The sequence below is a fragment of the Passer domesticus genome, chromosome 7 (assembly GCF_036417665.1).
Source record: "Passer domesticus isolate bPasDom1 chromosome 7, bPasDom1.hap1, whole genome shotgun sequence".
Lineage (NCBI taxonomy): Eukaryota > Metazoa > Chordata > Aves > Passeriformes > Passeridae > Passer > Passer domesticus.
The window spans coordinates 32,814,626-32,831,079 of NC_087480.1; the positions used below are offsets into that span (position 1 = coordinate 32,814,626).

Sequence of the window (16,454 nt, forward strand, 5' to 3'; positions counted from 1 at the left end):
GCACCCAGTGGCTCGGGTGACATTCCTTGGTGTTGCTTCTGCATCATCACCTTGTTTAAGTTGCCCCCAGCGTGCCTTTGAAGCATGTGGGATTCTTAATTTGGCTATTTTGGGAAAACAGTTTTGTTGTCTTCTTTGTAAAGTTTACCCTCCTTATTCCTCTAACTCCTTTATTTTTAATCCAGGACTAAACTGTGAGAATAACTTTGACGACTGTGCCAGTAACCCGTGCATTCATGGGGACTGTATCGATGGCATTAATCGCTACAACTGTGCCTGCAAACCTGGATTTACAGGTAAAGTCAGCTACCCAAGGGCTCTGAATTGTTTTCAAGATGGTTATCCGAGTAGCCAGGGAAGTGTTCTTTGCATACTGACTGCAAAGGATTCGGTTGGTGTCTCAGTAAATCCTTCTAATCTTTGGATCTTAGCATCTTACATTACAGCCAGTTCTACCAAACAGAAAAATGGCCTAATCTGTGCTGTGAAATGCCATTCTTGTTAGGTAATTAAGTCCAATTCATGGTTCTTGGGTTTATAACAAATAAACCCACGTGACTTTGGTTTATTATTTACAGCCTCTTTCCAGGGACTGAGAGATTGTGGACAATATGGAGAGGTGTTTGATTAGACTCTGCCTTGGGCTTTGACCATGAGCAGTATTTCTATGTCTGTGAAATCAGAACATTAACTTGGTGTTCTCATGAGTTGCTTCCCACTCTGAAGTCTTTAGATGGATAACCTGATTTTTTCAGTACTTCTCTGTTATAGCATGGTCTGTTCTGTTTTCTTTTTAAACTACAAAATTTCTCTGGTACAATCAAAGTGGGGCTGAAAAAAGAAGTGGTTAAACACCTCTGGATCCATGTTTAGAGCTCTGAGCCAACATCAGGACTATTTCTGATGACAAGAGCACATCTCACCACTGTTTGTAAGGGCATCTGTGTTTTGAGCCATGTAGGGTAACACAAAATAATCATTGTGGGGCAGTTGGTACTGTTTATTACAGCTTTCTCATCACGTTTGTTACTGTTTATTACTGAATGATTCTGGTTAGAATAGATCTGAAATGCATTAGAGCACTAAAACGTTTCATGTGTCTTGTGCTTTTCTCTTGGGGTCTTTCTAAACTCCTGATGCTTCTTCCTTCCCTCCTATGGCTCTGGCATGATGGAACTCTCTAGTTCCAGAATAAGATGAGGGATGATGCTGATCATTCATGCCTGCCACTCTACTAGGTTGCTGGCATTCCATATTTGTTATCCTGCTGGATCTCTTACTGTTGCACTGTTAAAATAATGCAGTAATGTGATGAATTGGCATATTCCAGTCTTTAAGGAGCTGGCTTGCATGGGGTCTTGGTACTTTGTAATTTCCTTCTGTTAAAAATGCTTTCAGCTTACTGCATCATTCACTCTGTTTAGCTTTCCAGCCTTACAAGTCCTTTGGTCACTGCTTCAAGGATCTTGCAGTCGTAATCAGAGGCAGGCAAAACAGGAAACGGTGTTTTTTAGAGCCCCTTTTGCGCAATAAACCACAAGAACTGTATTTACTGCAGACATTTGGGCACTATTGGTTGTTCAAAGGGTAGGTACTTCAAAGCAGAGGAGCAGGGCTACGACAAGTGGAGCTCAAGAGGTTTGTTGCAAGCATGATACAGCTGAGTGGTTTTTGCTTTCCTAATCAATATTAACTGGTGATTTTGGTGGAGATTCTGGAATAGTTTGTAAATACTTGCTGAGTGTAAGTGCTGTTTTCCAAGCACAGTGAAAGTGCTGCATCTCTCAGAAACGCTTCTCTTGGCTTGAGTTAAAGCACGGAGGCATGTGAGCTCCATGCTGCTGCCTTGGCTTCCCTGAGCTATGTGTGCTCTTGCAGAGGTGCAAAGCAAGCAGTGTTCTAAGAAATGCAGCTCAGGAAGTGCTGATTTTTCCCTCCAGGCCCCCGGTGCAACGTGGACATCGACGAGTGCACGTCCAGCCCGTGCCACAACGGCGGCACGTGCATCAACGAGGTGAACGGCTTTCGGTGTGTGTGCCCCGAGGGCTTCCACCACCCGCACTGCCAGCCCCAGGCTGATGGCTGCCTCAGCAGCCCCTGCGTGCACGGCAACTGCACACACACTGCCACTGGGTGAGCCCTCGCTGAACCCCCCTGCCGTCCTCTGCCTTCTCTGTCCAGACTTCCAGCTCTAGATTTTTCTCTCATTTCTCAGATTAGCATCCCAATTTATCTCATGCCTATGACATAATCACAGTGAGGTGTAGATCTTCATTCACCAGCTGGTGTTTCAGCATAGGTTTTTCTGTCCTGCCTTGTGTTGTTTGCTGGTTTTGCACGGGCAAGGGGTGCAGGGTGTACTGCCACCATCTAGAGGGAGGGTTTGGTGATTCTAGTGAGCTGAGTGAATGCAATTAAAATAAAGAAATTATTCCAAATTAAATCTTTGGGGAGCAGCAGCAATCTATTCCATCAAAAGTTAAAGCATTGAGCATGGGGTCTGTCTTTATTGGCTAGTACTGTTCTTCCTATCCAAACGCTGTATCAAAGAACAGGCTGACAACTTTTGCTCTAGGGATGGGTATTTCACCCAGGACACTTTGTGCACTGCTGAGATCTTGTCAGCTGTACTCATATTGTTGCATGTCTGCGAAAAGAGGAAAATTCTCTCTGGGTCTTTTGATGGCAGTGGTTGCTTCTGAATTTTCCCATCCAGGAAGACAAAATGCTGATTTTTGGGAGCCCTAAATCAGATTTCTTTTTGGTAATGGTGAGTCTGGGTTTGTGCAAGTTCCCAACTGTACACAGAATAGCCTCTCAAATATGTGCTGTAGCTTGGGAAGTGTTGTCAGCACTTGGGCAAGGAAGTGATTTGCTGCTGCAGGTAGCTCTCTAAGGCAGGATGCAGCACCTTCCCTGGAGCTGACAGGAAAGCTGCTTTTATTGCTAATTGAGCCTCCTTGAAAGTGTGGAAAACAGATTTTTGTTCATCTTGTGTGTTGTCTGTCACTTTGCATTTGTACCCACATACACCTGACACTGTGCCAGGTGAAAGGAGCTGTGTTTGCAGGGCAGGAACAGAGGCCAGGGTGTGCTGTGTGCCCTGAGCCCAGGCTGATTCACCAAGTCCTTGCTTCTACATCATGTGGGTGAGGTGCTCAACTGCAGAGTTTGAAACATGATGGAGAAGATTGCTCCTGCTCCCAGCCAGCTGTTTTTATTTGAAACCACTATTTGGTATTAAATCAGTCTAGTTATCTTTGGAACCTATTGTTCTCCTCCACTTCTTTTTTTCCCCAATCTTTTTTTTTTGTTTCTGTCTTTGTTTGAATATGTTGAGATGGTCTTATCAAACCAGAAACATGCTGCTGGTTGACTGAACACTTTGTGAAAACTGTAATGAGGGAAGTGTGGTTTTAAGGGAGGGTTTATTTTCAGTATTTTCAAAACTATAAAGCTGGGGTAAGCAATCCAAAGTAACTTAGGGCTCTTCTCAAGAGGGTTCCTCTGGTTTTCTCTCTAAAACTAATCTCCAGGAGAAACTGGTAGAGGAGTTACTTCAAAATGTCCTAAATAAATGCTGGTTTTCCTTTCAAGGTACAAGTGTGTCTGCGACCCAGGCTGGATAGGAGATTACTGTTCAACAGAAGGGAATGAATGTAAATCAAACCCGTGCCAGAATGGAGGAACGTGTGAGGATCTGTTAAATTCATACAGATGTACCTGTAGGAAGGGATTCAAAGGTGACAATTCAGAGAAAATTTTTTATCTTTTCCCTTTTTACTTCATTGCACCTTTAGGGTAATTTCTTTTCATTAAACTTTGTGGAAATAGTAATCAAGGTGGGAAATGCCATGGCTCTATGAAGTTAAATTAGTCTGTTCCTGTAGACATGATACAGTAATAGAATACTTGGCAAGGACTTGTCTAAGCCTTGGTTGGAATCATTAAAAAATGTCCCATTGGAAGCTTATCTTAATTTTCTTTGTAAATTATGAAATTTACATAAATGCACTGGAAATTGGAGGGGCATTAAACTCAAACTATGGCTGCTTCTACACTGAGCCTGTAAAAAGTGCTCTGCTCTCCTTTTCCTTCTGCTGAGATTTTTCAAAATGTGGCAGTGCTGTCCACTGCAGTGTGGGATAATCACACAGTGTGAGTTACAACCTCTTTGTTCATTCTTCCAAGAAGCACCAAGCTCTTAGCAGCACATTCTTCTGCTTTTTCCCATTCTGTTCTCCAGGTGTGAACTGCCAGGTAGTGGTTTCTCCTTGTTCCCCTAATCCTTGTGAGAACTCGGGAGTCTGCCAAGAATCTCCTGACTCTGAAGGCTACACCTGCCAGTGTGCCCCTGGCTGGGAAGGTGAGGTGGATGGGTTGTGCTTTCAGCATGCTGCTCTGAGCCTCCTGGCCATTGCTTTGGGAGGGTCTCACCCTCGGGCTCTGCACCTTTCAGGGGAAAGATGCACAGTGGATATTGACGAGTGTCTCTCCAAGCCCTGCAAGAACCATGCCCTGTGCCACAACATCCAGGGCAGTTACCTGTGCGAGTGCCGGCCTGGCTTCACCGGAGCGGACTGTGACAGCAACATCGACGACTGCCTGGCAAGTGGGTATCAGCACTTGGCTCTGGGTTTCCCTGTCTTTCCCAAAAATAAATTTGCTGACTGCTGTTTGACAGGTTGGGAACGGTCTTTTATGATCTCTTGCCAAAGGGAAAAAAACCCCAAACTTCAGCTTTGGAATGTTTGAGGCAGTCAAATTCCATTGTGTTCGGCTGCTAGAAATGGACCACGGTGTCCCAACTGATGGCAGCTGTTGTTCCCAGATCCTTAACTTGAAAAGGCCCTTAGAGTTTACATACCTTAATAAGAAGCACTGTTAAATGCAAAATTATATTTGCCTGAAATTTTAATCCATCAAGCTGAAGTGCCACTGCAGGGCTTACCTGTATTTCAACGTTCAGTTTGATTGAGGTGTGGTGGGAATCTGGGGAGTCCTTCCGGAAATGTCTGTCTGACATTAATATTCTGGGAAGAGTGGGTCCTGTTGCAGTTCCAGTTAATCCATATTTGAAAACAAATTAAGAGCAGGAAGGCCCTCTGTTCTGGAATAGGTATCAGTTGCAGGAGGGTAGCCCATACACTGATGAGTACTGGAACAGCTCAAATTGCAAGAAAACAAGTATTAATTTCATGTCCTTGACACTGCTGTTTGTAAAGGAAACCAAATGCATAGTAGCTTCTTTTTCTTACTGGGCATATTTTATATCACCATCAGATAAAATCAGAGTCTCCTGAGAAATACCACGTGTTTAAAAGTTCATCTGTTACTATTTGAAAAGTGCTTTATCAAACCTTGGAGGAGTTCACAATGCTGTAATTCTTAGATTGGCCAGGCCTTTAAAAAAACCCAACCAAATGAACAGAATAACCCAAAGAAACCACCCTGAAACAAAACAAAACAAAAAAAAACAAACCAAATCCCCTGTTTTTTACTATCAGCTTAAAACCAAAATGGAGTTTTGAAGACTTTAGGCGTGAATTTAGCAAATTGTGTTTTGCATTGGAAAAAAAATGTAAATTCATGACTGCTGTAGAGAGGGATCCAAACAAGTCTATTAGCAAAAGTTACCGTGGGAGCCCCCAGAGCAGCATTCAAAGAACTTCTGAGGTGTCTGGCTCAGGCTGAGCTTTTAATTCCTTCTTTCTGAGCAGACAGGTACAGCACAAAAAGTGTCACGGTGCAGTGACCCAGAGCTTTGCTTACTGAAGCCAATAAAATCATTGCCTGTCCTGTTAGTTTTTGTGTGGGTGCCTGAAGATAAAAACGTTCTCCAAGTGTTCATCTTTCCCTCTGGAACAGCTGGGACATCTCTCTCCCTCCTCCTAAGCGTTCTGAGAGCTGTGGGATTCACCCCGTGTTGTCTTAGGCAGCACACCCATGAGGCTGAAGAAGCATTTCACATTACTGCCACAGCTGATTTCATTTAGCATAACAAAAACCTTCCATGCCTTGAGCCAAATGTCTTTAATCTATGAAGCAAACAAACCCTCCAACACCAGGAACTTATTGAAAAGTTGATACCCGAGTCTCCTTCTGTCAGTAAATGTGTGGCACAGAGAATTAATGCACAGCTTTTGGCTTCACTCATACATGGCTGACTGCCACAGACACAACATTTTATAGCTGCCAGGGGTCTTGCTTTGAATGTGCTTTTTCTCTGCAGTAGTCAAATGACCTTTAAATGGATGCAGGTGTGTCTCATAATACAAATTCTTAACATGTGAGCATATTTCTCAGTCAATAAATGAGCTTTAATTACCTTTCACATTTCTTTTCTTCATTTCCCAGTAAACACAATTAGCTTATGATACTTACGATAAACTGCAAATTTTTGGTGGAGTCTATTTGTATTTTCAAGTTCATATTTTAGTAGTACTTAAAGGTAGTCCTAAAGCCAAAAAAAGGCTCGGTAACCTATTTTTCAACCCCTTTGCTTTCTCCTTTTTTGCTTCCCCCCTCCCAGTTTCCCTCTCTGCCTTCCTATAGTAGGCTTTTGCTCTGTGGAATGCAGAGTAGAAAAGGAATCTGGCTTCAGGAATGTGGGTCTTAAATCCAAAAGTGGAAGGAGAAAAGCAGGAAAAAATTACTGAACGGCAGAAATCTTTCAGGCAGATTGATACTTGTGGAAGCAGAAGAATACAGTAGTAGGAGATGGCTTAGACCAAAAACAGTAATATGCAAGTAGCAAGAGTATGGCAGGGATAAGGAAAATATCAAGAAATGCAGTGATTGAGGAGAATCCTTGGTAGTGTAGGAGTTTGTGAGCCTTTCTGCCAGCCTTTCCCCAGTCAGTCTGTGATGCTGGGAAAGATGTCAAGTGCTCAGTAGTGCATAAGTGCTCATATGTGTGCTAATATACAGATGCAGGTTTGATTTGATGGGACTGCTGTCATGCTGAAAATTAATCACACAAGTTCTCTCTTGTGTTAAGCAGAGTCTGTGCTGAGTTCTCTGATAAATAAAACTTGGTAAGGAAGAAGAAACAGTTGCTGCTCTGTTTTTATTGTATCAGTAGGCATTTGTCACAAAAGCAGCATGTGAATTTTAAACCAAGAGGCTTTGGGTTTTGGTTGAACAAATGCCAGCAGAGAAACCTTTAGGCCCTGAAGGTTGGCATTGATCCACACGTCCTTGGAAATTTCTAATTGATAATGCTTTGCAGTTATCCATTCCATAAAATGGCTGAGAAAAACCTGTCAGTACTCTGTCCCACTCTGGGCTGTGTGATCCCTTTTTTTCTCTGTATAAACAGCTGCTCTAGGCCTGGCCCTTCACTGTCACCCATGCTAACACTTTCTGTGGTGCTTCTGTCCTAGATCCCTGCCAGAACGGAGGCTCGTGCGTGGATGAGATCAACTCCTTCTCGTGCATCTGCCTGCCCGGCTTTCAGGGGGAGAGGTGTCAGACAGACACCAACGAGTGCCTGAGTGAGCCCTGCAGGAACGGGGGCACCTGCACCCACTACGTCAACAGCTACAACTGCAGGTGCCCGCCGGGCTTCCAGGGCATCAACTGCGAGAGCAACATCGACGAGTGCACCGACAGGTGAGGCACCTGCACCCTGCCTGCCCTGCCCTGCCCTCCAGCCAGTCCTGCTCAGGAGCAGCTTCTCACCATGGCAGTTCTCCTTTCCTCCCATTTGGCACAGGCACACTTGGGATTCTTGCAAGGAAGGCTTAGCTGAAACACAGTTGCCTGGTCCTCAGTTTCTTCTGACGTTCTTCCAATGGTTCCATTACAGCATAAATGTGATAGTGTTTAACAAAAGTTAAAACAGGGGTGCTAGCTTATTGAAATATAAACAATTCATATTTTTATAAGACCACTATCACATAGGGGAGGGGAAATAGTTGGTTAGGAATGGTTACTCTGTTGAGAAATACAAAAGCTGCAGAAATGGAAGGAATAGCCAACTTAGAAAAGCAGCAAAAATAAATTAGTCCTGAGTTCCTGACAACAAATAATATGAAGAAGAACCAGGAGAAACACTAAATCCAGTAAATTCTGTATTGGAAAGATTTAATAATCTTTTAGATACGGAGCTGTCCAAAGATCTTTTAATGCTCACAAAAATAAAAAATTTGATGTGGTTTAGCAGTGTTGAGATAAAACCTGAGGTCATTGTAAAAGGGGTGGTATGGAACTGAGTTAAAATGCTCAGCAGCTGGTCCTCATAGAAATGGTTCATGTGGTAGTTTTAAGAGCTCTTTGAGAGTTAAACATGTGATTCCATCATCTGCCTGCATATTTATTTTAAGCTTTGTTCGGATTGATGTAAGTGACTTCAGATACTCAAATGGGAAAAAATTCTAACAACTTCTTTAAAACTTGCAATGGTTAAAAAATAATTAGAAGTACTCTGTTCTAGTCTAATTACCAGAGACAAATTATGCAAAACTCTTGGTTTTATCAAGTATTTTCTGTACAAATAGAAAAGATCTTTCCTACCTTTCATAAAATTGCATTTGAGGAGGAGGTATTTTAATATCTTTTTCTTAAGAGCAGGATTGTGTCACCAGTGAGGGTGTGTTTCATTTGCACAACAGTTGTTGAATCGAGTGGAGTATGCTGGGTGTTTTAGCAGAACTCCTGGCTCTTCCTTGAGGTTCATCCTGTTTTTGTTTTTGTTTTCAGTCAGGACAGGAACCAGTCTTGCAGGTATGAATTAAGGATGTAGCAATTTTCAACGCTCTGCCAAGCTAAACCAGTCACACCTTCTCAACCAAAATTACTGAGCTGTTCTTAAGAGCACTGTGGTGGTTGGCCAATTTGAATTTGGGTCAAATGATTCTTCCTTGCGTTGTGTGAGAAGCTGCCTGTGAGAGACTGCCCTCTCCTTTTGGTACCTGGTTTCAGTGAAGCATTCCTCTGTCTCCCCTGCTTTGCCATGAGTGGAAACAGCAGTTTGCTCTCCCTCTAAAGCAGAATTCAGCCCCCAAGACAGAGAAGCTTCTCTGATGAGCAGTTCAGTGTTTGATAAGTAGGTTAATGCTGGCTTCTGAGTTGGAATTTCAATATTTAAAACTTGCTTCCCAGCACTGGGAGTTCAGGGAAGTGAGTCAGGGGCTCCTCTCATGGAAATACCCTTTGACAGGGCACAAAGCAGAGAGCAGGCATGAATTTGGTTTGTGCACTTTATCAAACTGATTATCTCAAGTCTGATCTAGCATTAGTCTCGGAGGAGCAGGAGTTCCTTTACAAGGAAAACTGAGTCAATTTTGCATGAGTCAATTCCCCAAACTTTCCCAGTCCCTTCTCCCTAGGACACCTAATCTGGCAGAATTTCATATGATCAGAAGATTTGGGGGGAGGGGGATAATTCCTTTGATCTGAATTCTGCCAGGGCATGTATGAGTAGTTTTACAAATCAGGATTTAAGATTCTCATGAGAAGAGAAGGAAGGGATTTAGCAATACCAATACTTTCACATAATTTCAGTGAAGAACATGCTTGTGTTTTGCATGTTGTATAAACTTTTTCCTTGAGAAACCATACCCCTGATTCCTTTGAAGACTTTAAAAAAAAGGCAAATTGTTTTGTTTCTCATAATTTGTAATACAACTGTAATTTGTAATAAAATGTATCAGTTTGAGCAAGCCACATGAGGTAGTGTTTGTGGTCACATTGAAGCTGGCAAGATTTCATTAAATTAGTTGCATCCATCACTAATGACTCATTAAAACCCTGCTTTACTTTCTTGGTCTGCTGAGGTAAAAGTGAACTGGAATTCCCTAGGATTGCTGTTTTCTGCTTGATGCTTCTTCAGCCAGAAGTTAGCAGTGATCACAAGATCCTGTTATCTGCTTTTCTCCCTTATTTCAGTCATGTTTATGTTCCCTTTTGTCTGTGAGCTAATTGCATTTTGTCTCAGCTTACCTTTCTTCCTCCTCCCTTGCAGCTCCTGTTTCAATGGAGGCACTTGTGTGGATGGAATCAATTCCTTCACCTGCCAGTGCCCCGTGGGGTTCACGGGCCCCTTCTGCCTGACAGAAATCAACGAGTGTGACTCCCATCCCTGCCTCAACAGGGGCACCTGTGTGGACAGCCTGGGCACGTACAGGTGTATCTGTCCCTTGGGCTACACTGGCAAGAACTGCAAGGTGGGTGACTTCTTGTGGCGTTGTTGTTTGAGCTGTCCAGCAGCAGAGGTGACACTGGAGAGGTGTGGGGTGGCTGAGCTCTTGTTCCTTCAGTCCTGGTGAGGGTTGGTTGGCCTGTTAGGTGCCCCTGTTCAAAACTGGAAATCATGGAATGGGCTGGGAGAAACCTTAAAGATCATCTAGGTCTGCATCCCTGTCTGTTTGCAAGGAGGAGAAAAGTGGTTATTTATGAGAACAGGTGCCACTGGAACTTTCTAGATTAGTTTTCTTAAATGAAAACCAGCTGTTACCCTGGCAAATGGCTCCATTTCATTCAAAGCATAAGATTGTCCTGATGGAATACAGAGTCATGTATTAAAAAAAAAACCAAAACAAAAAAAAAAAAAAAAAAAAAAACAAAAAAAAAAAAAACAAAAAACTAAACAAACCAGCAAACAAGCACAAAGCAAAAAGAGAATATCAGTCTGGTTAGCAGGATTTAGATTTAACTGGTTCATTTCTTACAGGGAGGTAAATTTTAATCAGGGTTGATTGTAAATTTTTTTTTCATGAAAAGCCAGAAAATGTTTTGGGGCAGTAAATGACGTGCCTATTCACAACCTCAATAAAAATCTCCAGCCTTACTTGCACACTGAAGTTCAGGCAGTTTCCAGTTTTCCACAGGAGCTGCAAACCCTGTATGCTGTAAATGACTGACTAGTGCCTATTAAAAACTCTAACTTGGCATGGCACAGTGGAAACAGAATGATGTTTTTCAAATCTGAATTCTTTTTTATTCTGTTCTTATCAAAACAGCAATAATAATTTGAGACTATTTTTGGTTTTGGAATGGTAAACTTGGTATTGGCTTCCTTTACCAGCAGTCTTGAGTGCTTAAAAAAAACCCAAAAAAACCCCAACAAATGGTGAATTTCTTAAATTGCTGGAAAACACTACAATTTTGTAAGAATTTTGCAGGTCTCTTTCATGCCATCATGTCTTTGTAAAACAGTGAATGTTGGAAATAAGCATTTTAGTGGCAGTGGGGGAGGTGCTTTTTCAGAAGTATGTTGCTAGACATTAAATTGTCAGGTCTGCTTCTAGGTATTGCTAATGGAGGAAGTGAATGCAAAGTAATGAAGTGACAGAAAAAAAGCAACCCCTCTGCTACCCTCATTATGCATTCTGGGCACACCACTTAAACCTCATTGGGAGAATTAGCATTGAGAGGGATCTGAAGTACTGTGAAGTTCAGTAGTTCCTCTTCTGTTATGTTTGCTTTGTTTTTACTGGAGAAAAGGATTAATGTTCCTTTCCTCAAATTAAATGCTGTGGATTCTCAGAAGGTCTGCTTTATGTTCAGAGAAGCTTGATTGTAATGTATTACCCATTTTATACAAGGAACCAGAACTTTCTAAATTTAGATAAGTACTACTCAAAGCTGTACTGGGGAGATTTATAGATTACAGCTACACTGTAGTTCTTGTCTTAGTGGTAAACTGGCTTGACCTAATTAGCAAAGCTAAATAAGCAGGACAAAATCAGACAATGATTCATAAGTTTTAGAATTTGCATGTAAAACAGTCAGCTACTCATTACAAATGCACAAGCAAGAGGCTCGGTGTTTTTTCTTCTTCACGCTCAACTACATGTGATAAAACTTAATTCCAAGTTTCCTTTTGGTTGCCTGTGAAAGCACAGATTTCTTTTTTTTTTTACTTTAATCTTTGTGAGGAGACAGTTTGCATCTGAAAAGCAGAACTTTCTTCAATTGAAATTGCATTTTTCAGCCAAAATTTGGTGCTACTCACTTTAAAAACCTCACCCTTCCTCAAGTCATCTTGAAATCAATCAAATAGCTGTATCAATTTGAAGATGAAATGCTTAAAAAGGGAATTATGGTTAGTGGCCGGTTTATATTACATCAGACAGTTATTTTTGGTCTTCACTTTCATATGATGATTTACTGAATTTAAGACTCTTTGTTTCTATATGAGAAATCAAGAAAAGCAATATGCTTTGCTACATCTTCAGTTCATAAAACTGTTGTGGGGTTTCAGTTGAATCTTGGAAGACACAAAAGGGCAGAGAAACCACAGTGCAGCAAGTGGGGCCAAAAGGAGGTATGGTGAGCTAATGATAGAAAGGAAAAGTATGGACCAAAATGTGGAACACATCTGTCATGCTCAGAAAGCAGTGAAGATGGGGGGAGTTAGGGAGAGTAGCTGGACACCTCCTGCTACCATGGAGCTGAGATAAAACCCTATTTTCCCAAGCTGAGCCAGTAAAAGATCCAACTTCATGGTTGGATCATGGTGAGGTGTGAGGATTTTGAAATAATGCTGCCATCTGGGGTTTATTCCTGTATTCACTTGCACTTTCCCAGGCACGTGAGACTGTCAGTATAGTACCTGGCTTAGCTTGGGAAGGACTGTCCTGCTTTTTCCAGTGCCATGGGGAACCTGTGTTGCAGAGCTCCCTTTCCTTGCATCTTGAGCTTGTTCTCCTGCATTTGCCGTGTTTCACGTGGGTTGTTTGCCCTGCAGTCTCTGGTGGACCTGTGCAGCAAGTCTCCCTGTAAGAACAAGGGCACGTGTGTGCAGACTCTGGCCCAGACGCGCTGCGTGTGCCCGCCCGGCTGGACCGGCGCCTACTGCGACGTGCCCAACGTCTCGTGCCAGGTGGCAGCTTCACAGAGAGGTAAATCAGCATCCTCTGTGCTTCAGCATCTCTGGACCTAGGCAGCTCCTGTCCCCCTGCACTGGTGCACAGCCCGCAGAGCTTTGCCTCTGGGTGGTCACTTCTCAAGTGAAAATACTCTCTGCAGCGTTGTGTTTGGGAGTCAAGGCTTCCTTGGTTCTCCCCATCACAGAAATAGCAGAAAGGAAAAATTAAGTATTTCATGGGGTCTCAGTTTCAGTAGTACTGTTTTACATCGACTGCCTTTTTGGAAAATACATCAGCTCTTCATGCTAAACACCAGGTTTCTGCTAATACCCAGGCAGGCTAGGGGTTAAGGCCATGCCCTTCTACAAGAAAGGCATCTTGGAACTAATGATAAGTATTTTTGCAGAGAATACTGATTACTGAGTAAACTATTCAGCCTTATAGGTTATACCATGGCCCCTCAAAGTAATAATTTTCTACTTCAGATGATGTATACTTATAAGATTTGGCTTTTAAGTGAATTTTGTCTGGCAACATGGCTTGTAGCCCAGGCAGATGGACACTGTCAGGCCACTTTTGTCCAGGAGATCCAGACAAGCAGATTCAGTGTCGAAGGAGAAAGGTGTCAAGCTCCCATACTTTTTGGGGACATTCTGGGTACAAACACTGAACCTTTGTAGAGCAGCAGTAGTACTTCAGGTATGTATTCACCAGCCAGTGCTAAAGTAACACAGCAGTACAAATACTTCATGCCAGTGTTGAATCCAACGATCCAAAGAGGACAGAGCAGTGACTTCATTTGTAAACCTGTTTCGGTTCTCATCCACTGTAATTTAAGGAGTAACTCTTCAGTTTTAAAGTTGCAACTGTTCAATTTGTTGGGCCTACCCATATCCATTCCTGTCTGAGCCGCCAGCACTGGCAGCAAATGTGTTTGCTCACTTGATTTAACTCTGCTTCAGGAGTCCCTGTGGACCAGCTGTGCCAGAACTCTGGTCACTGCCTCAACGTAGGGAACAGCCACCACTGCCAGTGCCAGGTGGGCTACACGGGCAGCTACTGCGAGGTGCAGCTGGACGAGTGTGACTCCAGCCCCTGCCAGAACGGGGCCACCTGCCGGGACCACCTGGGCGGGTACCAGTGCCAGGTGAGCTGGGGTGTGCTGGGAACGGGGCGAGTGCTTAGGGCACGCTGAAACAAAGGCATCAGGAGAAATCAGAAACACCTGCAAGTGGTAAAGTGCCCTCAAATAGGGGATAAAAGCAGCCTGCACCTGAAAGGAGTTTTTAATTTGGCTGTAGTAAAAACAGTGCTCCTGAGAGGTTTTTAAGAATGAATTAAGAGGTGTGGTTGGAAGGAGCTGTGGTTGATGAGATTTGAACTCTTTGTGTCATTGGAGAGGGGGTTCTTATCTGGAAAGGCTTTTTGCCTGAGGTGTGGTTTATATTAAAATATTTGTAAAATCTATTAAAGGAATATTGTATTTTCCCTGTTGGATGGGCAAAGTATCCCTTGCCTCCCGGGGTGTGAAATGCTTTCCACTGCTTTCTGTTTCCTAATGCTGATGCAGAGAGCAGTGTAGGCCATGATATTGTTGTATATCAACCTCCCTAAGCTTTTTGGAATGGTAGAACACCTTGGAAGCCCATGTCCAGAGGGAAAGGATGAGTTTTATGTAAACCTTAAGCCAAAACTACTAAGCCAGTTTCGGTGCTGGAGGGTATCAGGATTTGATCTGCTGTGTTTGGCAGCAATCTAATCACTTGAATTCAAATTTGCAGTGCCCTGTTACGTGTCACATGGGGAGCTGTGTGCTAAGCTGCTGGCTGTGCAGCCCTTGCAATCACTTGCAGTCCTCATCTGCCCCACTGAGGGCTCTTGTGTCAGTGTTAGCCTTTCTGAGATGTCTGCTAACACCATTGACCCTTTTTCCTGTGCTGGCAGTGTGTGGCTGGATACCAGGGTGTCAACTGCGAGTACGAGGTGGATGAGTGCCAGTTCCAGCCCTGCCAGAACGGGGGCACCTGCATCGACCTGGTCAATCACTTCAAGTGCTCCTGCCCGCCAGGAACTCGGGGTAGGAAGCTCAGCAATTAAGTGAATGTTACTTAACTTAAGTGAATGTTAAGGGGGAATTTTCGTCTCTGCTGGTTTCACGAGACACAGTTTAAAGGGAATGCATTCTGTTCTTTGAAGAATGTTCCCAAAGTACACTGGGTCTCTTGGGATGCATATTTTCTCTTTAAAAATAAATGCTGGTTTTTTCCCTCCCTTTTAATTTTTTTTCTTTTAAAGGAATAGGTCATGGCAGTGTCCCTTGGGAATGTGTGAGCCATCTTTGGCAATGTGGATGCATGAGATTGCTGTTAAGGTCTCTCCCAAACCTATCTGTTTTGATACAGTAAATCCAAGGTTTCTTTTTGGCTAAGATGCTATGAAATAAGTAGGAAGCTTTCTTAGTTCTTGCATAACTTCCAATGTTCCACTTGCTTAAATTTTTGCCCTTCATTGTCCTCTGTTCTGGAGTCTTTTGTGGAAAAGAAGCTGAGCTACTCTAGGCTACCCTAAACTATTTCAGTATATTTGAGCTCTTTTATTAAAAGCTCCTTCAGGGGAAAAAAGTTGAAAAAGAAAAAAAAAACAACAGGAAAAAAAAGTAGTCCACAGTTTATGTCAGTAGTTTTCAGTAAGCATGATTCCACAGCCTGTTTGTCAGGTTTCTTAAAACATAGCCTTCCCTTTTATATATTGCCTATGAACCTGGCTTCTATCTTTGAAAATATTCAGAATTTAATATTTTAACCCATCAGTAAATGCTTTCTCATTTTATGTTCTTTTTTGAGCTTATTTCCCAAGTCAGTTAAAAATTTTGAATTGCTCTGAACTTTTTCTCTCTGAAGTGTGTCACCTCAGTGTTGGCAAAATCTTCAGATGTCAGATAGAACTAAATTCTTGTTTCATAAAGCAAATTTAAGTACAATTATAAAATAATATATTTGCCTCTTGCCCATGCATATCACCAGTTCATCCACTTCAGTGTGGCTCTCAGCACATCTCTTCTCTCTGAATAAGGGTTTATTTCATTGTAAATCATCGCTCTGCCAATTCTTCCTGTATTGATCTTAATATTATTCTTCAATTATTAAAAAATAAGGCAAAAAATTGCAATAAAACAAAAGCAGAAACAAACCTGCTTTTCAGATCTCTACATCCAAGAGTGTATTTAGGTATCAGTACCTGCATTGCCAGAATTTCTGTATTCCACTAAATCCCCCACCATCCTCTTGAGAGATTCTGAGTGTACTGCTTTTAATCCTTCAGTCTTTCTTTGTTGAGATTAATTACTTTCTGGATGGGACAGTTTTGTTGATTTTTGGGGTTTTTTTTTTTTTTTTGGGGGGGGGGGTTGGTTTGGTTTTTTTTTGTTTTTGTTTTTTTTTTAATGAAAGGAGTTGAAGGAGACTTGATACAGTTATTTAGAATAGTAAAACTTAGCTTTTGTCCCTGGCCCAGTTTGTAATTAGTACTTTACTGATGCCAGTATAAGCATCCACCATATTTAGGTGAAGGATTTTATTTGCCCTGGGTAGAGCAACAGCAATAAACTTGCTCAGCCTCCCCTCTCTGCCCTTGTGCAGT

General features: G+C 42.4%; 1 protein-coding gene across 2 annotated transcripts in view; it reads left to right on the top strand.

Moving 5' to 3' along the window:
* NOTCH2 (notch receptor 2) overlaps nt 1-16,454 on the top strand; it is an 82,458-nt gene that overhangs the window by 48,023 nt on the left and 17,981 nt on the right. Inside the window, exons 12-21 of one of the 2 annotated variants that reach the window (XM_064427485.1) lie at nt 186-296; nt 1,941-2,133; nt 3,598-3,743; nt 4,247-4,366; nt 4,460-4,612; nt 7,386-7,614; nt 9,968-10,169; nt 12,695-12,848; nt 13,778-13,962; nt 14,760-14,892. In XM_064427485.1, the coding sequence (XP_064283555.1) occupies nt 186-296; nt 1,941-2,133; nt 3,598-3,743; nt 4,247-4,366; nt 4,460-4,612; nt 7,386-7,614; nt 9,968-10,169; nt 12,695-12,848; nt 13,778-13,962; nt 14,760-14,892 (1,626 nt within the window). Of the gene's footprint in view, nt 1-185; nt 297-1,424; nt 2,134-3,597; nt 3,744-4,246; nt 4,367-4,459; nt 4,613-7,385; nt 7,615-9,967; nt 10,170-12,694; nt 12,849-13,777; nt 13,963-14,759; nt 14,893-16,454 lie in introns of those variants that run through there. The other variant, XM_064427486.1, reaches the window with a different exon arrangement.